Raw genomic sequence first — 20,895 nt, 5'->3', positions numbered from 1 at the left:
GAAGAATTCTTCGTTCCGTGTGTTAAATTTTAGCTTCCATCATATCAGATGTTTAGACACATACATAACTAATTAATCTATGATTTGATAATGTGGTGCTACAGTAAATATTTACTAATGGTAGATTAATTAGACTCAAATAATTCGTCTTGTGGATTACTGACGAAATCTATAATTTATTTTTTTATTAGTATACGAATACCCTATATAACATCCTATGTAACATTTGATATGACATCCGTTAATTTTTAGTCCCTGCATCCATTAGTCTAAAACGGGAATAAAGAACAGAGTCTGCAGGCGCATCCAGTAGTCAAACGCGAATGAAGAACAGGGTCGCAGGCCATCAAGTTCAGTTCTTCATTCTCAAGACTCAGGTCCAACCAGCCCACACAATTTATATCTGTTACAGTGCTCATCCCAACCATTCAGGACTTCAATCATCATACTTCAGATACAACCAACTTACTTCCTCAGTCCCAAATTATAAGACATTTTGGCATTTCTAAATTCAATAGTTTTTAATCTCTATCTAGATGCGTAACAAAAGTTATGAATTTTAAAAATCCAAAATGTGTCATGATTTGGAATGTAGGGACTAGGGAGTACAAAGTCTTTAAGATTCATAGAAACCAGAATAGGTGACCTCACATATTATAGCCCATCAGACTAGGAACGCTCTAAATCTCTCCGTTATTTTCTCATGTAGCAACCAACTGCAGATGTTCACTTCAGCATACGACATCGTAATCCATGTAAGATGCTTCTAATGCTTCTAATCAATGGAACTCTTAGGGGAAAAAACACCTTCAATCCGAAGTTACCAAGCACCAATGGTTGCCCCTAAGCAACTCCACCATCAATTGCAACTTCACCTAGGTAAGGCTGGCACCAGAGAAGTACCTCGCAACTGATTTCAAGTGTCGGAGAATCCGAAAACCAGGACATGAGCTTTTAACCACTTGATTGATGATTAGTTGCTTTCACAACTAGACTGTTACAATACAACAAAAGAATTCAGGCTAATGTAACCCAAGAGATAACTAATTAATCACCATAGAGCATTTATTTACATGGCTGCCAGGACGAAAAGAATGAAATGGCATAATTTAATCTGAGCCTAAAATGAATGGATCGAGGAGCACAATAGTTGCTTTGCTCCTCTGGTGTTGTCCTAAGCAGCGGCTGCTTTGCACACCGGGCATGAATTCTTCGTCTGCAACCACTTCTTGATGCAGTCGGCATGGAAGTCATGCCTGCATTTCAGTATCCCCAGCATATCCTTGTCTTTGTAACCCTCCTGTCAGAATGCATCCATCGGTCAGAAATAGAATTCAACAGTTTTGGTCCAACGTTATATAATATTAACTTATTAGGTATCAGATTACACATGAATTATATTGAGAAAATGTACCAGGCAAATGATGCAGCTTCCATCATCTTGGTCATCTTCATCAATTTGCATCTGGCCAGAACTGCAACAGACCACTTCTTTCACACACTTCGAAATTTTTTCATCAGCCAAGCCTGTGCTGACGTTACCCATAGATTCTCCCAAAGCCAACAGGTCCTGTAGGCAATGAAGTATTAGTTAGAAGAAATCTTCAAATTTCCAGAGCAAGACAGTTGGAGGAGCAAAATGCAGTACTCCTTACCTCATAACTCATGTTGTCAATGTCCAGTCTCATGTCCCTGTGGGGGTCAGCAGCTGCTGCTCTTGATTCGTAAAAGACTAACTGGTCCATCATGAACCGCTACACAAACAGCAGCAATATCAGTTTCAAGTTATACAACAACTCAGCTTTCACTGAAACAGGGAAGAAAAAGCTATGTACCTCTGCCTCTACCATCAATGGATGAAGACTGTAGTAAGAGCTCCTAGCCCTTCTGTACCTTCCATTGTTAGCATGCCCTACTGATACATGTCTTGCATGTCTAGAAGCCGCAGCAATTCTGTCACGCATGGATGTAGAGGTTGCTGCAGAGGTAGCATGTGGATGATTCTGAATGACCATCTGATGGGGCATGGCTCTAGAGCCAGATGAAGTAGCAGGAGCTCCATTAGGGTAGATAGGAACAGTTCCAGTATGAGCAGTACTAGGAGCATAGCCACCATTAGCAAATATTGCAGTGCCAGATGATCCATGGATAGTTGGGACAGCACCAACACTTGGGCTGCTGCTTCCAACCACAGGATAGTAGGCCCTCCCTGTCAGGGCCCTGCTAGTGATACCTGGTGCACCTACAAAACCATAAAAATTTCTGCACTGTAAGTATGAATAATGGTAAAACTAATCAATAACAGAAACTGCTATCATTAAAACGAAATGGATTGTTCAGTTCAAACTCAAAAGACATGTATTGCATCATGTTTTAAATCAACTCATGAAAGCAGCTCCTAACCAAACTTTGAAGGATCAAGTTTGCTTCCACCATGTCATGTAAAACAATATTAGATAATCAAGCATATTTAACTAAGCATCAAATACTAACCTGATGGAACAGTTCTTGTTGGCAGAGAAACAGGTGCTTGGTTCCTTTCGACTGATGTACTTGAGGAAGCACTTGCAGTTGAACCAAATGACGACATGTGAGCACTGTTTAGTGGGTAGGTTGAAGCTGATCTGGGTTCTAATGAAATATTATGACTGTGGCGTGCTCTCACATTCCTCTGGAATCCTTCTTGATGAATTAAGTGTTGGCCATCCCAACCACTTTGGTCAATGCTTAAAGGTATTTGATGAAGCAAGGGCTCAGCAAGTGGAGCAGGATTTGGCTGCACAAAGTTAGATGGCTGAGTATTGGAACAACTTCCAACATAATAACCAGTAGCACTGATCCCCGCAGGGTGTACACTGGGATCTTTTCGCTTCATTGCAGCCCTTCTGTTGTCTATATGGGAACCCACTGGAGCAAAGCCTTCCTCAGACCTATGTAGATAATCCACAGCAGGTTCTGCTGGTAAATGGCTACTGGAACTTCCAGCATGGTAGTGAACAAAGGGAGCGTGTGAGGTTCCTGGGTTCCCAACTCTATAACCTAGAGTTTGCACAGTGCGACTTGAAGATGGAAGATCATTTATTCTATGTCCCATATTCCCATGAGTAGAATGACCAATTCTAAGGGGCGCATCACTTCCATGATGCAGTAGAAGCTTCTGGCCTGAGATTAGAACAAGAAATGTTATTTATTTTATCACAACTTTCGATAAATTTACACAAGTATAGAGTACTGGAGTCAGTGCACCTACCTAGAGGCAGTGATTCATTGTGTGGGATGTTCTTGGGTTGAATATGATCCATCTCTGGCAGCTGGAGATGACCCTGGTTATTCCGAGCCATAAAACAAGAAGTCAGGTGCGCCAGCCCTTAATAATCTGGAAATGGAAAACAAAATCGATATCAATAATCCAGCATCACATAACATTAAGAGTTAAAGACCCAAATGAAAGCATAAATTGCCATGATATTATGTGCCTAAGATATTGCTAGGTCACCAATATTGCTATGTCACCAATGCGGCACTACATATATTGTGTGCCTAAGATATCACAAAAAAAAGTACCAAAATCATTAAAGTGCATTCCATATTCAATATACATGGATAGAAAAACACATTTCTGAATGAACACATCGATGGACAGCAAGATGAAACAACACAAGGATTCAGAATTTCAATCAATTCATACAACTGAAAAGTCACACAAAACATATGGAAGAAACACTATTTTTATGAGATATTTACATTGTGAAATATATGCAGTCCAAATTATTCTTCCTTGATTGACAAGCAAATGCGCTATAAGGTATACATCCCTTGACAGGTAAACTGCTGGTAAATACACTACGGAATACAGATATTGGCACTTGAAAGTGTCCTTATCTCCCACAACGATAGTACTAGATACAAACTGACAAGGGAAATTATCAAAAGTCAGCTACATGGAACCTAACAACGCAAAATGACCTGTGATAATGTCAAGTAGAATTTCAAGTGTACCATAAAGGCTCCAGAAACTAGAAAAAAATAACCATTTTTTATATACAAATAGGCACTCATATAAAATAGATTTACAACCACATTGTATATCACATTATTCCTTCCAAACTTTTCATACATTCTTATTAACAAATCAAATAAAATTAATTTTACTATACATAGCACAAAAGAAACAAAATATACAAAGAACAGAAAAGGCAGATGGAAATGAAAGAAGAAATGCTCCAAGCAATACATGCCCAGAGGCCCCAAACTATGTCATTCCTAAAATTCTTGGCGGGTGCGCTTCTGCCCTTCCTCTGCTCATTGGTAAATCCACCCCACTCCAAATTGAACAGATAAGTAGCTTGGATTTCTTTCGGATAAGGTTCATCTTGCAAATATTAATCAGAATCAGCACGCAAAACTGGAGGCAAGCTGCAGTTTTTCTCGTGTATCAGCTCTTGCTTTCCAGTTCTACATAACTGAGAGGTTAGAAACACCTTCCCTATGCATGATCAAGTTCATAACCAAAAAAGTGTTGAAGGATATACTAAATAATCACTCTGACTTACCAATATTCACAACAGCCTAACATCATCCTACAAATGATAATGTCAGATTCATGTTTACACTATAAACAAAATACAAAAATAGGTTAGAACGAAGGTGATAAGGCAGCAAATGTACTATTAATCTGTAAGTCCTCAAGGGGACAGGGTTAATCAAGACATCACATAACCAACCAAATAAATGACCACCAAACAATGCCATTAAACATCATTCAGATTCGACAGCAGCATTCAACATTCAGAAGAAAAAAAAATCAGATGTCTCATGTAGCAAAATCACCACCACCACATCCTAAATGGTGGAGCTCCACATCGATGACAAGTGCTCCAGAGGTATCGAAATGGTGGAGCTCCGAGAGGAAATCCTACTGTAGCATCTCCACATCCTATTCGAGTGCTCAAGTAAAACAAAAGCAAACACGTATCTGACCCATCTATATGGAGTTAGTACATTCTTCATCGATGGAACTCAAGATGCCAAAGCAGAGACTACATACCCAAGGGGTAACTTGGATCGAAACAGTAGGCCCAAAGTCGCAGATTATGGTAAACATCATAACAGGCATTTCAACATAAATAATGTTTTTTTCGGGGAATTTGATTCGACACACACAAATGAAAAAAAAAGATTTAAATGGAAACCACACAACATGGAAATGGGGAACAATTACTCCGATTGAATAGGTACCACAACATTACTTGGTTGCGGAGACCAAAAAAAAGGTCAGGAGTACATCCCCTAAATAGAAACCACATGTTTTGAGTAAAGAAAAAAAGCCAACTTTGGCTGCAGAATTAAACTCGGACTCATTCTATTAATTGTACCCTATCCAGAAAACAATTATGGTAGCTTGATGGTTTACCAGAAAAAAAATCTTGTATCCGTAATCATACGATCCCCTTAATAAACAACAAGGAACTCACATCGGCCGATTCGATCCCACAGGGGGAAGAAGAAGAAGCAAAACAGAAAATCTCTCTACGGCTCAACATTTCTAAAGCACGCCTCGCATGTCCCTCGATCACGGCGCGTCAAATCGCCGCCTGTGCCGCCACAACCACAACCGGGCCTATCCCAATTCCCTACACCGGCGGCGAAGGCTGGGGAATCCTGGGCACTACACGAGTACCCGGACCCGGACCAAACCGCCGATCGCGCGAGAAGCAGAGGGAAAACAGCTGAATCGAGGTGCCGTACCTCGCTTCGGGCCGATCCGGTCCGTCGCCACACGGAATCGGAAGCCGAGGCCCAGCCGGGCAACGTCGCCGGTGGAGATCGGCGATTTGGGTTGCGGCGGGCGGTCGGAGGGAGGAAGGGAGATGTCCCCGGAGGAAGCTTCGGTGTCGGAGGGGAGACGCAACGCCAACCCAACCGCGGCTCGCTGCGTGGCTTGCGTCGCCGCTGTAAACAAAGCGGCGAGCCGAATTTGTCCGTATGAGAGAGAGAGAGCAGAGAGAGAGGAGGCCGGGAGGGGAACGGAGCGGGGAGGGTGACGCGCCGGCTATTTATAGCCGCAGGCAGGCAGGCGGGCAGGCGGGCGGGCGGAGAACGGGAAGGAAGTGGGGGGAAGCCAGGACGGGACGGGACGGGACGCGGGCGGGCGGGCCCCACCACGGCTCCGTGTGTATCTGGATGGCTGGCTGGCTGGCTGGGTGTGGGCCCCGGGACCCACGGCTCGTCTTTACGACCGGGAGGAAGGATAACGAAAAGTTGCTTTCGGAGTAGCGTACTGTACGTGAAGCTTTTTTTTTCCCGCAATCTGTATACTAGAAGAGTCCCCGCTGGGCCCACGGGTCAGTGGGACCGAGGGGCCCTTTCCTCGAGTCGACACGTGCTGGTATACGGTGTATATATGGTATGGATGGGCGTAGCACGTGGTGGGAGTATCGTGTATATACTATACTATACTATACGAGTAGGATAGACTAGGAGGAGATGATGGGGTAAGACGTGAACGGACCAGGGGATGGAGAGGTGCTTGTTTGACTGGCGCCGCGCGCGGGCCGGTCCGTCATTGTGTCACGGACGCACGCACGCACGCCCGCCCGCCACGATACAAGCTGGGGTGGGGTGGTGTGGTGCTGGTGGCTTCCTGCCCTTATTTCGTTTTCGGCATGGGATGCGAGGACGGACTACTACCGTGCGGAGGAGGAGGAGAGGACAGTGGGCCTTTTTGGTGTTGGGTTTCCACGTCTCGTACTCGTTGTGGGTGTAAACACGATCACGCACAGCTTTGGATTCCAACCCGGCAGTAGGGGAGGGCCGGCGAGAATGCGATTGGCCGGTCCGGCGCCAGGAGCAGAGCAGAAGACCGTGGGGTAGCTGAGCGCGGCAGGCGCGGACTGGCAGGTTGACTCCGGACCGCTGGTGGATCGATGACAAACTCGACAAGTCCCGTCTGGAACAGGGGGGGAGTCCCGAGAGAGCCGAATTCCTCGCGTTTGCCCCGGGCTCACGGCACGGGCCCCATGGCTATCGCGCTTGCACATAGTTGCACAAGTTTTCGGTAAACAAGGCAATCGTACACGTACTACGACACTGTCCACCACGGCTGCTCGCTCACGACTCGTGCTTCAGCCAGCCCCCAACACAGTATCGCATCTACAATACTCCTAGTCAGGAGTATTATATATTAGTGTATTTTTGTTTTTTTTTTTAAAAAAAAAGAAAGAGAGCGCGTAATGCAGAGTTTTCTTTCCAGCACGGAACACGGTATATGCCTGGCACAGAGCCGTGCTGCTACAGCTAACAGCTTGAGACGAGGCTACAGGCTGAAGAAAACGATACAAAATGCTTCCAGTACGGCTGTACTACTACAGTACTGTACCACGGCCAGCGGTACCCAGCCAGTTAGTGGACCCGCGCGGCAGTGAGCGACGGTCAGGAAGCGGACCGACACCGCAACCGCACCGCAAGCGGGAAAGGGGAGGGAAACGTGGGCCGTGGGCGGGACACGGCCCACGTGACAGGAGGCAAAGGCAGGCAGGCGTCCGCGCGTCCAAGCCAATGGCAGGCGGGCAGCCGAGCGAGAGAGAGAACCCGTGCCGTCCCGGTCCCACCGAGACCGAGCCCCCGCACCCGCGGACCGCGCATTGGGTTGGGTGGGTTCTGCTGCCCTTTTCGCCACGTGAAAAATCCGCGCAGTCTCCCCCCGTTCCGTTCCATCCGTCCGTCCGTCCGTTCCCCACCCGGCACACCCCCGGAATCCGAGGGGCGGGCCGTCCCCGTCACGTGTATGGCTTGGGTGCGCCTGCGCGACCGCGTCGGGGAGGTTCGGTGGGAGCCGTCGTCGCCGACTCGGCCCCGCGGGGACGGACCCGAAAGCCTTCACCAGCCGTCACCAGCCACCAGAGAGAGAAGAGCTCGTGGATAGAATTGGATGGATGGATGGATGGATGGACCGATAATTGGAGGTCTCAGCTCAGGTCGGCCGTCACGCAAACGCAACTCGCTTTCGCAGCTACCACTCCCTCCCACGCATCATCACACGATGCGCCAGCAAACGTAAAAGACTCTGCAGGTCATCGGCATCGCCCTCGATCGGGCCGGCTCTGCAGGTCTGCTGCAGCACGCCTGCTGCCTGGCGCTGCATAAAGCTACCAGCCTACTTGCACTCAAAATAGCCATAGATGCGAATATGGGATGGATGGTGTGGTATGGTACTGTTGCAGCTGTGCTGTGAGTGTCAGGTCACTCTCGCCCTACGCTAAACCCAAACAACTAGCCTGATTAGCCGAGATATGATAGCCACGCTAAACCCAAACAACTAGCCTGATTAGCCGAGATATGATAGCTTCTAGAGGAGTCGTCTTACTACGCGTAAAACGCACCTGTTTTTGTTCATTGATTGAGGCTCACAAGGTACCCAACACAACAACAATAAACACACCAATTTTGCCTGGTGTTCCCCCTCCTCTCCTCTCTCCTTCCATCTGTAGCAAAAACGGCGAATACAGCAAGATTAGCTTCAGTCGTGCTGAAACAAAATATCTCTGTGCTCTTTTGCCGCCTCCACCAGAAGAGTAAAATTTACATATACAGGAATTTGTTCCCATCCAGACTCAGACTCACTCGGTACAATAGTAGTACATCTTGAAGCAGCCAACACTGACCGGCGGTTTCCAGGCACGTTCAGGGAACGTCCTCGGTTTGTTCTACCGCCACCGCAACAGTGACGACGGCGACCTCATCCCTGATTTATATTCGCTTCCAGTGCTTTACTTTGCAACATGCGGATTGGGGGAGGGTAACTTTCATCAAAATATCCCTGCTGCAACTGCAAAGGTGGTTTACGTTGTACAGTATACAGTACATTACAACCGGGCTTTGGCTAGCGCGGCGGCGGGCTTGAAGCTCGCGATCCCGGTGATCTCTCTGCCGGTCACCAGGCTGTTGATGTCGTATGTGCCTTCGTACGAGTAAATTGGCTCCAGGTCACAGAATGCCTGTACAAGATCGTGACAGTAATAATTATTAACAAAAAAAAAAGGAGGGTGATGGTTGGTTGATGTGTAAACCACCACTGCAAAAAAAAGACAACTAGCCATGAGCACTTTCGATATAGGTCACTGCATACCTTTGCCACAAGGAAATCAGCCAAAATTCCGTTCCCACCCAGCAGCTCTCGGCCAAGGGAAACCACCTCGCGGGCCATCCTGGAGTTCCAAGCCTGAAACGCAGACACAGCCAGGAATAAAGGAAAGCGTCATTAAGCCACTGAGTTCTCGAAGCCAAGACGGCGCAAAGAAACGAGCATATCTGCCAGCTGAAGTCCACACACACAGACGGACAGACCTTCCCTAGGCTAGCGTGGCCTGGCGTCATTTTCCCCGACTCGTAAAGCTTGCAGAGGCGCCAGCCAACAAGGAGCATCGATTGGATGTTACCGAGCATCCGGACAAGCTTCTCTTGGTTCAGCTGGAAGGATGCTAGAGGGACGCCAAACTGTTTCCTCTCTTTCAGATACCTGTTGTTTGGTGTAGACGAAAGGTACAAGGTGAAATTATCGCCAGTGACAAAGTATCAAATTGAATGGTGGTGCGTACCGGTGGCACATATCGAAGACCCCCATCGATATGCCGATTGGTTGCCATGCCACCATAATGCGCGAAATAGCAAGCACCTGCTTGCATAGTGAAAGTAGGTAAGCAGGTTACATCACCGAGCTTGTGATTTGGCTTAATAGCAGAAGTTAAAATCAGGAGAGAGAAAAATGAGCATAACAGAAGCAAAATCAGAAAAGTGTCATCAGCAGTACCTTGCTGATATCCTTAAATGAGGTGATGCCTGGCAATCGGTCTTCCTCAGGGACAAACACCTTATTAAATACTATATCACCGTTTTGAACCATCCTGAGACCGATTTTGTTCTCAATCTTTGTAGCTTTCAGACCAGGAGCTCCTTTCCTCACAATGAACCTAGAAGCAATCAAACGCAAATGAGGAAACAAGGCAATGCAAAAACTCATCAATGTAAACTTCTTAACAAGAAGATAGAATTAATGCATGAAACAACACATCAGAAGAAAATATGGCATATACATAATCAGTTGGATGCTTCAGAAGGAAAGTACATTGATGGTCCAAGGCAAGATGATTTACCCATTTAGTTGTTGTGTATCTGCATTCCTAGCTAATACCACGAGCACATCGGCGAACGTACTGTTACCGATCCAGCGTTTTTGACCATCTATGTGCCACCCACCAGGTGCCTGTCCACGATAAGCCAACACTTCAAGGTGCATACCACTGCTTGTGCTTGACAATAAAAAAATGATCCAGAAATAATGAATGCCAAGAGGTCACAGCTTACATTGTGTGCCTTCTACATTTTTTTGGATTTAGTCCAGTATGAGAAGTTTATGCTCTCATTTTTTAGATTCAAATGCTTTTTCAAGGAAGATGTGTTTTATCTGATCTATAAATGCACACAGATCAATGGATGATGTCAAAAGCAGTGGTTCTAGGGTTCAACGCAAAAACTATTTAATACAACTATCCAAGTAATCTTGTAGTTGTATATAACCCTGCTCTTTACTTTTACTGCGAAGCGCAGGAAATGAACAGTAAACACAAATACCATCTAAATTAGAATGAACAAAATGTCCTAGCTGTCCCCAAATCTATATCTTATACCAGGGTATGCCAAGAGACAAAATGAATAAACTGAAACAAAATAATAAGCTTGTAGCCTTGTACAGACTGTATTGAAAGTGCTCCTTTATAGATTCTTGCAAAATCCAAATGCATCAAAAGCTTAACCTTGCTCGCTGTAGTTCTCAAAGAGCTTGCATCACTTCCATAATTTGGCTCTGTCAATGCCTACAGAAGAGAGACCTTTTTAGGAAAAGATTCTGTCAGTTACACATTTTTATGCCTAAGAATACTGTAACTTACCCAACAGCCAACGGTAGTAAGTTGAGCAAGGGATGGCAAGTACTTCTGCTTCTGTGCCTCAGATCCACAAAGGGCTGTTCTTCAGACAAAACATAAAGAGAGAAAGAGAGAAAGAGATAGGGCAGTTCAGCTCCAGCATTCGGAGTAATTGATAATGGTAATTGATAAAACTTCTTAACACAAGATAGTATAAATTAAAAAGAAATCCAGCTTTTGAACCTATTGTCACCATCGCAAGAGAGGAGTGCACCAGTATAAATGTGGAACAGCTTGCATCTACCCGTGCCATTTCTGCCATAGTAACAGCACTGGCTGTAATTGAAAGTCCTGGGCACCCATAACCCTGCAGTAACCAAGACTCGTATTAAACTTGAGAAACACTGGAGCACTAAAACATAAATGTAGATAATACATAGCTCCATACACTTCAACACTCCACAAAAGAGGCGAAAAAAGGCATTAATGTTAAAGAAGAACAGACTATAGTAAGTGATCATATATTCTGAAAAGCCTTGGCAATTGACGACAGTAAGCTCATGCAAACTAATCGGTCGAAGCCATTTGCACGAACTCTTCTAAAAAGTAGAAACTAAAGTACTGAAGAGAACCAATAACATAATTGCTCAACTAAATTTGACTCTAACCGTACATTCAAATAAATATTACCCATACAGAGAAAGGTAATTAACAAATAAAGTGGTCATGGCAATGTCAAGAAAATCAATACCTTTATTGTACCACCAGCAACACCAAGGCTTGCAAGTTTAGGAATGGCATCAAATGGAAACTCTGCCTTTTCCCAGTACTGCAGTAGCGAATCAATAATGATTATGGTATTGTATAGAAAAGGTTGACAAGGAACTGCTTTAAGGACATTAGGAGTCAACCCAACTATAATAAAAAAAAGTGACTTATGGATAAATAGACTGTAATGCAATCTGACAATGTAATATAAAAACGAAAGCATATTTGGCAATGACTTATGTCATAAGCAAACTGTTTTCAGATAGTTTAACCCAAGATGGGGTAACAAGGTACGTATACAGACAGACTAGTAGCTAATACTCCAATTTAACATACCGCTGCCATAATGGGCGCAATTTCTTTCTCCACAATACCCCTGACCTTCTTCCTGATGGAGCGCTCTTCACTGGTCAGCAAATCATCAAACTGATAGTAATCCGAAGCTGCAATTGAGGGTGTACAAACATATAAGCCAATAGATAAGACAGTATACTTGAATTTTCGTAATCGAAAACCATGGAAACTAGCACAGAAAACTGAACTTTAGGTATTAGGATCATATATATCTAGGGCCTTGTTTTGTGAAAAAATTTTAGATTTTGCTACTGTAGCACTTTTGTTTTTATTTGACAAACATTGTCCACTCATGGAGTAACTAGGCTTAAAAGATTCGTCTCGTGATTTACAGGCAAACTGTGCAATTAGTTTTTGTTTTCATCTATATTTAATGCTCCATGCATGTGCCATAAGATTCGATGTGACGGGGAATCTTGAAAACAAGGCCCACCCCCTGAGCCACATAGAAGGTCGAGTAGTTTAATACCTGCCCAGAAATTGTCAGGGTGCTGCTACTTAAGAATTACAGCAAAACAGGTCGGGAAAGAGGAGGACATGGTTGCACATTTGTGGCTGTGCATTGAAGCTATGAAAGCAACCCATCCAAGAAAGAAAGAGCCTACCAAAACACTAAATATTTATTTCTGTTCGCAACATGCCAAATCGAGGCTTCTGTAATTGTAATTCGGCTCTAAAGTGACAAATTCTAGAAAGCTGCATGATTCCAGGGTCGCACTAGGACTGCAACTGCTTATCTGCATAACTGTAGAACCCTCTAAAAGCCTCAAACTGTTGAGTACAAGTTCAGAAGCATTGCTATTTAATTGGAAAGCAACCTGCATATCTGCATATGCTGGTCTAAATGGGGCCTATGCAATAATTAAGGGAGCAGCTGGAGCTGCAATGAAAACCACCAAACAATACCAAAACTAGACAACGGTACCAGATGATAAAATGGCCAGGTAACTGGGTAGTTAGCCAATTATACTAGTACGAACGTCTCGTCGAAATTGGTACTGAAAGAAGAGGGCATGTTTTCCCATCTCACTGTGCCAATCATTTCCTCAAAAAACAATTGTACCATTCCCGGGGGGATAGCTGGACAAAACTGAACAGACAACCACCGCTGCAATCCTAACACTCCCGATTCCACGGCCCAAAGATCACAATCCCCTCACTCCTTATCCCAGCGAAATTGAATGAGGGAATAAAGCACTCACCGGACGGCGGGAAAATGGAGGCCGGCGTGGCCTGCGGGAACGCGAGTGAGAGGTCCAACGCCGGGAGCCCGACCTTGGCGCGGTCCTCCTCCCGCCTATCGCCGCCCGTAACTGCACTAAAGAGATCAGCCAAGCCAATCATCATGCAGCCGATACGGCACGGGGAGGGATCGCCCGACTCCGCACCAAATCGAGCCGTTCCACAGCGCAGGGACAGGAAGGAAGGCCGACCCACCTCGCTTCTCGGCCATCCCAGCGGCGCGGAGGAAGCGTCAGCGGAGTCCTGCACGAGGCGAGGGTTTTCGAGTTCCGGAGGAGGAAGCGAGAGAGGCCGGCGGGAGATGGAGATTGGAGGGAGTACTCCGTGCGACTGCGAGGTGAGAAAGAAGAGTGGGCGACGCCGCTCTGCTCTCGGCTTGACGGAGTAAGCTGGCTCGGCCCCACACGTCAGTGGGAGGTTTGAGGAGTCAGCTGACACAATTGAATATGGGCACATGGCAGAATGGATAATAGCGGGTGATGAAAGCAAAAACACAGCTCAGATACGGCTCTGTACGAACACAAGTTGCATGAGGTTCCAATCCGTATTCTGTCAAGTTTCTAGAACACGGCTACTTCTCGCCATTCAGGGTTGGTTTGGAGATGACGATTCAGAGAAGTTTGATTCATCATAATATAATTCAGACATAAATATTCATCACACAAGAATATTTTCTACAAGTGTTAAATGAGTTTATACGCACAAATCTAGTACTAGACACTAGGAGTAGACAAACATGTCCATATTTTCTTATCTTTAGTACTAATAAATTAATTAAAAATTACCAGTATATTACTTAGTCATTATAAATTCATAATGGTAAAATTCATTTTTTATAAGTGCTTATATGTTGATCGATGCACCACTGTGTGCCAATTAGGCTGACAGTGGTGCTAATTGACATATTTTATTTTAAAATTAGTGATTATCATGATAAAATTAGTATTAGTGTATATTCATTAGTATAATTACTTCCTCTATTCTTTTTTACATGTCATATTAGCTTTGTCTTAAGTGACATTGTTACTATCTTTAACCATTTGTTTTTTCAACTTCTTATAGTTTCACAACATATAAATTATAGATTATAAAAATATTTTTCATAAGAAATCTAAAAACATAAATCTTATATCATGAATCTTTTTTTTACTGATGATCAAATATACAAATGATCAACTAAGGACAACCCTAATATGACACGTAAAAAACAAAGAGAATAGCTAGTTGCTATTATTTTCAAATAATAAATATAATTATTCAACTATTTCCGCGTATATTTTCATCTTATGTGTGAAATAAAAACCAACAGAATAATTACAATTTTGTTGTGCATGTATAAGTTTTTTTGTGAGTTATAAATAAACCGACAGAATAATGGTAATTTTTCTGTGTGTATTATCACGCACAAAAAATCATACAATTACCCTATGGTTTTTCACATTTTTCTGTGAGGATACTTTATAATTTTTTGTGTGTATCAAAAAAACGCATAGAAAAATTCGTCACTCACAGTGATATTTGAGTTTCTAATAGTGTATATCTTTATATGGGTGGTCGTGCTTGCTCTCTTATTAATAAAATATGTGCTCAGTCGTATGAAAATCTACCAAATCCACCTCAGCACACACATGGATAGAAGTGGATACAAGTATATATGAGGTAAAGTCTAAACAGAGAGTGGCAGCTATATGGTTCTTTAGGTGTACTAGCAAGAATGCAGGTGGGTTCACCGATCAAGGAGGTTCAAGGCCAACGTACCTACGAGTGCATGCAGCAAAGAAACGTACGTACAGCAGGCTTCACGCCATTTTAGAGCGACAAATAAGTCCCGCGTCCAAAATAAGCACGAGCTAGTGTGTTCTCTTTCTCTAAACATAGTACTAGCGCCCTACTAGCTAGCTAAATCCACTCTCATCCACTCATATCTTAGACAACCACCCTCCTATTAAAACAACACTTGGTCTGCCTCTCTCTACCTCGCCCAAGCAAACAAAACAAACTTTAATTTAACTATATATTCCCGTGCAGATCGATCAGAGCTATAGCTGAAAGACAACAGCAAGCTATAGCATCCGTGGAGAAGAAGGTGATGATGAACAACACGCGGCTGGCCGTGGTGCTGTTATTTGGCCTGCTGCTGGCCGGGCAGGAGGCCGCCGCCGCCGCCGCCGAGGCCAGCTACGGCAAGGCTGCTAGCAAGGCCGAGTGCGAGATCCCCGGCACTTGCGACAGGAAGCTCGGCGACATCTCTGATCGCCCAGGGGCGCAGGCCAACAAATACAATCGTGGCTGCAACAAGATCACTGGGTGCCGCGGCTGATCCATGCATGCACGCGTATGTGTGTGTGTGTGTGCAGGTGGTCGATCGATCCAGCCTCACTGTGCGTCGCATGCATGCGGTCCGGGCGTGCGCGCCGCAGGGCTAGCTCATCGTCGATTTTGCGTGTGTGTGTGTGTGTCTCCATTTCGTATGCTGAGGTATATATATATACTATACTATTAAAATGTGCGAAATATAAATATGTTTATGATTTGTTTATATCACACTGTCCACTTCCATCAGTGTTCCGTCAAGGAAGCACTCATCCATGTAAATTGGCAGCCGTACGTTGTAGGCTCATATTCTCTGCAAGGTGTTGTTAAATCAATAAAGGTTGTTATAAAAAAAATACAGATGATTTGTGCTCATAGCTTGAACGCTGGACAGGGGATGAATCGATCTTACAATTGGAACTTTTCTTTTTATATAATTTATTTACTGGAGTACTGTGGACTATCTATTTGAAGTTGGTACACACGGATTTGTTGGCTCCAAGCTTTGACATGCTCCCTTGATCCTAAAATAATAGCGTGTTCGTTTTCGGGAGTTAAGTAATTTCAAGTTTGACTAGTTTTATAAAAAAAATAGCATAAATATTATATATCTAAAAGAAGCCATTAATGTTGGTCATCATTACTCGGTGAAAATTAATGAAAATTTTATTCTCCTTTAAATAGGATGTCACATAAATAATTTTGATTACATGCTCACAACAATTAATAGCTAGTCAGGGTGAATCTAACCTTGCTACTACCTCCCACTAAATAGAGCCCCCCAACATTTTTTAAGAAGAAGAAGAGGGGTGGGGGGGAGAGAAAAATGCGAGAGAATAAAAACAAGATCCACTTTGCATCCTAGGCTACAATGGCACTATAGCGAGTATATCTCTACCCTAACGTGAGAACACGATGTAACATAAAAATGAACATAAAAATAACAACAGTAACATAAGTTAAGTTATGACACCTTACTATCCACAAACTAGATGACACCTATCATCCTAAGGGGGGTGGCTACTAGGAGCAGAGTCACACGAGAGCGAGGGCAATGCGACGCGGTGGAGACGTAGAGCGACACCTACCATCCGTCATTGGTGGGCGGTTGCTAGTTCAGCAGTCGCACAGGGAGATGACGAGGCGACTAGGCTGGATCGCACATTGTTGATGATTTCCTATACTATGTGTAAAGCTAGACTAGCTCGATCATTGACTTGATTATAGAACTGCAGAGGGGATGGGCCAAGTCAAACAAGGAAAATTGCGATGCAAAGGAAACAACACACGTACACCTATGTGGCCGTGGCTACCGATAGGGTCGTCGGATCCTCTCTTGGTCAGTTCCATCGGAAATGTAATCAGGGATGTTTGATTGGGGTTGTTAAAGTTTAACTCGTAATGTAGCATTTTCGTCTTATTTGATAGTTTGTGTCTAATTATATATTAATTAGGTTTAAAAAATTTGTCTCATAAATTACTCTCTAGCTGTGTTTTTAGTTTTATAAATAGTCTATGTTTTAGTACTCAATGCATATGTCCAAACATTCAATATGGCAAGAGTTAAATGGCAAGAGTTAAAGTTTACCAACTGCAACCAAACACGAAACATTCCAAACTACTGAAATCTGTCCACCTTCTTCCATTTCCCTTCTCCAAGTCTCCTATCCCGGCCCTCCTTCCTGCTAACATTACTGTTGTTCATCTCTTCGACACTGTTGGCGTCCATCAGCTTAGCTCTATCTATATCGGATGACGGTTACAGGCGGTTGGATACACATGCAGGTTTTGGTGAGAAAACTTGACGTTGGAAGACCAATTTTGGTAGGTGTACTGTGTACGTAAATGGTTGTGTCAGCTGTATTAACTTGAATCCACACGTGTTAGGATTTGAAATTAGCTATAAATTTTTATGCGTTAGATTTGTCAAATTTTTTAAACAAAAATCCATTAGGTAAGACAAGCTAGATGTATAGGATTTATATTAATTGGGTGAATAGAAATTACTGCTTTGTTTAGTTCTAAAATCTTTTAGAAAATGGAGACGGTAGCATTTTCATTAGACAAATATAATTGTCTAATTATAAATTAACTAGGTTCAAAAAATTCATCTCACAAATTACAAGTAGATTATACAATTAATATCTATATTATGTACCGCAACGCAACGAGGAATGTAAAAATTTTTACAAAATTTGTTGGAAACTAAACCAGCCCACATATCAATTTATTTACTCTGAACACTGTTGTAGCATCTTTTTTTTCTTTCGGAGATTCCGTAGCATGCATCATTTATTTGACTTGTACTGTTGGACAAGAGAATGATATCATCATTATTAGCTAATCTATCTCAGAAAGGGAAAACCCGGCCCAGACGACAGAAGAATCACGAGCTTCTTTCCCCATTCTTAAACAAGGAAAACTCCCTAGATGCTGCTTCCCAGAATAGGACCCGTGAGTTGTTTCTCTAAACATAGCACATGCAGGCCGCCAGGCCCTACATCTGTTCTCATCCACAGATATCTTAAGACAAGCAGCCTCTACAAAACCTGCACTGCACAGGTCGATCATTACACTAATTACAAGAAATAAAAGCACCTCTCCCCCCAGCTAGCTAGCTAGCTAGCTCCTCATATATATTTTCTTTCCACCGCAAGAGGAGAGGAGAGGAGAGGAGAGGAGCGAGGCTAGCCCCCCAGCATGGCGGCGGCGAACAACACGGCGAGGCTGGCCATGGCGGCGGCGGCGGTGCTGTGCCTGCTGCTGCTGTCGACGGTGCCGCAGGAGGTCGCCGGCGCCGATCAGGGGCAGTACTTGTCGTATGACAAGGTGCTCAGCTGCAAGGCGCTGGGCAACTGCGACGACAAGAATCAGAGCCCCGAGGCCAAACGCCCGATGAAGCCTGTCAACGGATACACCCGCGGCTGCAGCAAGATCTTCAAGTGCCGCGGCTGATCGATGCATGGATGGATGGATGCGCATCATAGTCCGTGTGGGCGTGCATGCCAATTGCCAACTGATGTTTCTTGCGTTGCATATCATCGATCCGCGAGTTCTGTGGCTATTGTATACTGATGTGTCCGTATGTGGCTCTCAACTTCTCATGGTTAATGTGATATATAAGTACAGTGACAACAACCAAAATGGCAGAGATAGGACGAAGTTGTTTTATTTTATATATTGGGCTGAAGCAAAGCTGTGCTGCAAACCTTGCTGGCATGCATGGACATGCATGCGCAGGCACCAAAATTTTGCAGCACGACGCGGATGCTTCCTTGTGGCAATTACAATATACACACACATACGTACGGCTAAGGGGCTACAATGCAAAGACCAAAACTTTGTAGCCTGCACTCGTAGTACTGTTGCACACAAGCTTGAGCATGCTTGTAGCACAGCATACAGCATGTATATATGCTTGTAGCAACAACTACATCGACCTAATAATAACTAAGGTCACATACACGGACGAGGTACGGACGTACGTGTATTATTACATACTATATATATACTCCACTACTAGGCCCACGGCGTGGTCAACAACTTGTACCGGCGGCCTGGTGGTATACTACTACGTACGGTGATGATCAACGACGTATACGGACGACTGGAGCGACGATATATATGCATGCATGATGACGGATCAGTTGCGGCCGATGTCCTTCATGGCCTCCTGAAGCTGCTTCTCGTCGGGCTCGATGACCACGCCGCCCTCCTTCTCGGCGCGCTCCTTGCCGGACTCCGTCGTGCGGCTGCGCCCTCCCTTCTTGCGTCCTGCATGGAACCGCGCGGTCAAACATATGGAAGAACGCATGCATGAATCCAACATGCATGCGTGCGTGCACGTGGGAATATATATATATATATATATATATATAAAATACCTTCGGCGAGGCGCTCCTGAGCCTCGAGGTTGGTCCCGCCGGTGCCGCTCTTGATGACGGTCTCGCCTTCCTCGCGGACGCGGCGGTCCAGCGCCGCCCGGATCTCGGGGTCCTGCAGCTCCGCCGCCTTCTCCGCCTGCTGCGACGCCGCCATTGCTATCCCCACCACCACCGGCGGCGGCTAGCCGGCCGGCCGGACGCTCGCTCGCTGGCGCGCACACAGCAAACTCTTCAAGCTAATCTACTTTACTACCCGCCGTCGATCGAGCTCAGGTCACTCTTGCCGTTCAGAGTGGACTCGAGCGGCGCCGTACTTATATATACACAGCTAGCGAGCCTCGTCATCTTTTACCGCGAGTGCGAGAAGGGGGTTAGCGTGGCGGACATGCATGCTGGCGACCGCGCCTGCCCCCGGCCGGCCGGGCCGGACGCGTGTGAGGAGGATGAGGGGCTTACCGCGCGGCGAGCGAGCACGTAGCTGCCTGCGTGTCGCGGTAATTCGATGGATGGATGTTACCGTCTGCACGCACTGCATGCATGCAGCCGACGTGGAGGCCAGGGCACTGTCGGCCGAGCGAGCTCCCTCCTCCCGCTAGTGTAGTACAGCACTGGACGACATGCATGGGCCTAATAATGCCTAATGGGCTAGCCTGGAAGTATCTCGTCACGTAACTCCGGCCCGGCCCAATTGATTGGCCACCCGATAGTCAGTTTCCGGGTTCTGGTGGACTCTCGCCGCCTTACTTAGTCCGATGGGTTGTAAACTTCAGTTTTATTCCTCTTAATGATCACAAAAAAAAGACTGGCCACCCGATCGGCTTCTTGCAAGAAATAGCTATGCAAGAGACTTGTATATGCATCCCGTGAGAGCATCTTCAAAAGATTAGTAAAAAAAATTAATTAAATTTCAGATTTAGCAACTCTCTAGAATAGATTTGATAAAAAATATTAGAGTACTCCAACAGACTAAAGAATAGCTGGTGAGGTAATAAGGTAAGATGGAGAGCTACTAAATTTGGAGAGTCGTTTTACAGTCTGTTAGAAACGTTTTTCTTCAACAATAATCAAATTTAATTTTAGAAAATGATTTAGCTAATCTCTTAGAGATGCCGTAATGATGATGGTAGTACTTAGTCTCAAACAACAGTAAAAGGTACACCCAGTGTTTTTTATCCATGTGATTACTAAAAAGTTGAACCATTGGAATCCTCTGTTAAGAATGTCAAAAAAGAAAAGTGAATCTAGCTAACACGTCCAAACCAGAAGGCAGCAGCAGTTTTCATCGCCATAGACAGAGAACGTCAAAAGGATTCTAAGGATCCGGAAAGATCATGGATCGGAGATTACATGGCCCCCTTGTTTGAACTTAAGCAACAAAGCCAAGGCTACAACAAGCCAAACAAGTAGACATG

General features: G+C 44.7%; 4 protein-coding genes across 8 annotated transcripts; 1 reads left to right on the top strand and 3 right to left on the bottom strand.

Annotated features, from left to right (window-relative positions):
• Positions 374-6,042, bottom strand: LOC8075121 (E3 ubiquitin-protein ligase MBR2). Of its 5 annotated transcripts, XM_021456574.1 has the most exons (8): positions 5,749-6,041; positions 4,554-4,612; positions 3,251-4,455; positions 2,494-3,162; positions 1,836-2,242; positions 1,656-1,754; positions 1,415-1,570; positions 922-1,300 (listed from the first exon to the last, which is right to left on the bottom strand). In XM_021456574.1, exons 3-8 carry the CDS (start codon positions 3,339-3,341, stop codon positions 1,175-1,177), a joined length of 1,548 nt encoding a protein of 515 aa, XP_021312249.1. In that variant the 5' UTR covers positions 3,342-4,455; positions 4,554-4,612; positions 5,749-6,041; the 3' UTR covers positions 922-1,174. The 5 variants fall into 5 exon arrangements, with proteins under 5 accessions (XP_021312250.1, XP_021312249.1, XP_021312248.1 ...); XM_021456573.1 differs by having other exon boundaries at positions 4,554-6,041; XM_021456572.1 differs by having other exon boundaries at positions 3,251-4,612.
• On the bottom strand, positions 8,485-13,681 carry LOC8075120 (acyl-coenzyme A oxidase 4, peroxisomal). Its single transcript, XM_002455115.2, has 13 exons — positions 13,482-13,681; positions 13,247-13,357; positions 12,027-12,133; positions 11,674-11,751; positions 11,166-11,289; positions 10,947-11,020; positions 10,812-10,871; positions 10,152-10,261; positions 9,809-9,968; positions 9,597-9,673; positions 9,346-9,517; positions 9,128-9,220; positions 8,485-8,996 (listed from the first exon to the last, which is right to left on the bottom strand). Exons 1-13 carry the CDS (start codon positions 13,495-13,497, stop codon positions 8,865-8,867), a joined length of 1,314 nt encoding a protein of 437 aa, XP_002455160.2. The 5' UTR covers positions 13,498-13,681; the 3' UTR covers positions 8,485-8,864.
• On the top strand, positions 18,178-18,737 carry LOC110433392. Its single transcript, XM_021455397.1, has one exon. It carries the CDS (start codon positions 18,300-18,302, stop codon positions 18,552-18,554), a length of 255 nt encoding a protein of 84 aa, XP_021311072.1. The 5' UTR covers positions 18,178-18,299; the 3' UTR covers positions 18,555-18,737.
• On the bottom strand, positions 18,664-19,767 carry LOC8059113 (late embryogenesis abundant protein EMB564). The gene is made up of 2 exons (XM_002455114.2): positions 19,484-19,767; positions 18,664-19,373 (listed from the first exon to the last, which is right to left on the bottom strand). Exons 1-2 carry the CDS (start codon positions 19,635-19,637, stop codon positions 19,243-19,245), a joined length of 285 nt encoding a protein of 94 aa, XP_002455159.1. The 5' UTR covers positions 19,638-19,767; the 3' UTR covers positions 18,664-19,242.

Source organism: Sorghum bicolor, chromosome 3 (genome assembly GCF_000003195.3).
Source record: "Sorghum bicolor cultivar BTx623 chromosome 3, Sorghum_bicolor_NCBIv3, whole genome shotgun sequence".
Taxonomy (NCBI): Eukaryota; Viridiplantae; Streptophyta; class Magnoliopsida; order Poales; family Poaceae; genus Sorghum; species Sorghum bicolor.
This window is presented reverse-complemented; position numbering and strand designations above follow the sequence as displayed.

Coding starts and splice junctions, on each gene's coding strand:
- LOC8075121 (XM_021456573.1), bottom strand. CDS start 3,341: ATGGCTCGGAATAACCAGGGTCATCTCCAGCTGCCAGAGATGGATCAT. Junction 1,755..1,835: donor CATTGATGGTAGAGGCAGAG/GTACATAGCTTT, acceptor CTGTTTGTGTAG/CGGTTCATGATGGACCAGTT. Junction 1,301..1,414: donor GAAGCTGCATCATTTGCCTG/GTACATTTTCTC, acceptor GCATTCTGACAG/GAGGGTTACAAAGACAAGGA.
- LOC8075120 (XM_002455115.2), bottom strand. Junction 11,752..12,026: donor TTGCGCCCATTATGGCAGCG/GTATGTTAAATT, acceptor TCGCTACTGCAG/TACTGGGAAAAGGCAGAGTT. Junction 11,290..11,673: donor TTGCTGGTGGTACAATAAAG/GTATTGATTTTC, acceptor TGGTTACTGCAG/GGTTATGGGTGCCCAGGACT.
- LOC110433392 (XM_021455397.1), top strand. CDS start 18,300: ATGGCGGCGGCGAACAACACGGCGAGGCTGGCCATGGCGGCGGCGGCG.
- LOC8059113 (XM_002455114.2), bottom strand. CDS start 19,637: ATGGCGGCGTCGCAGCAGGCGGAGAAGGCGGCGGAGCTGCAGGACCCC. Junction 19,374..19,483: donor TCAGGAGCGCCTCGCCGAAG/GTATTTTATATA, acceptor GGTTCCATGCAG/GACGCAAGAAGGGAGGGCGC.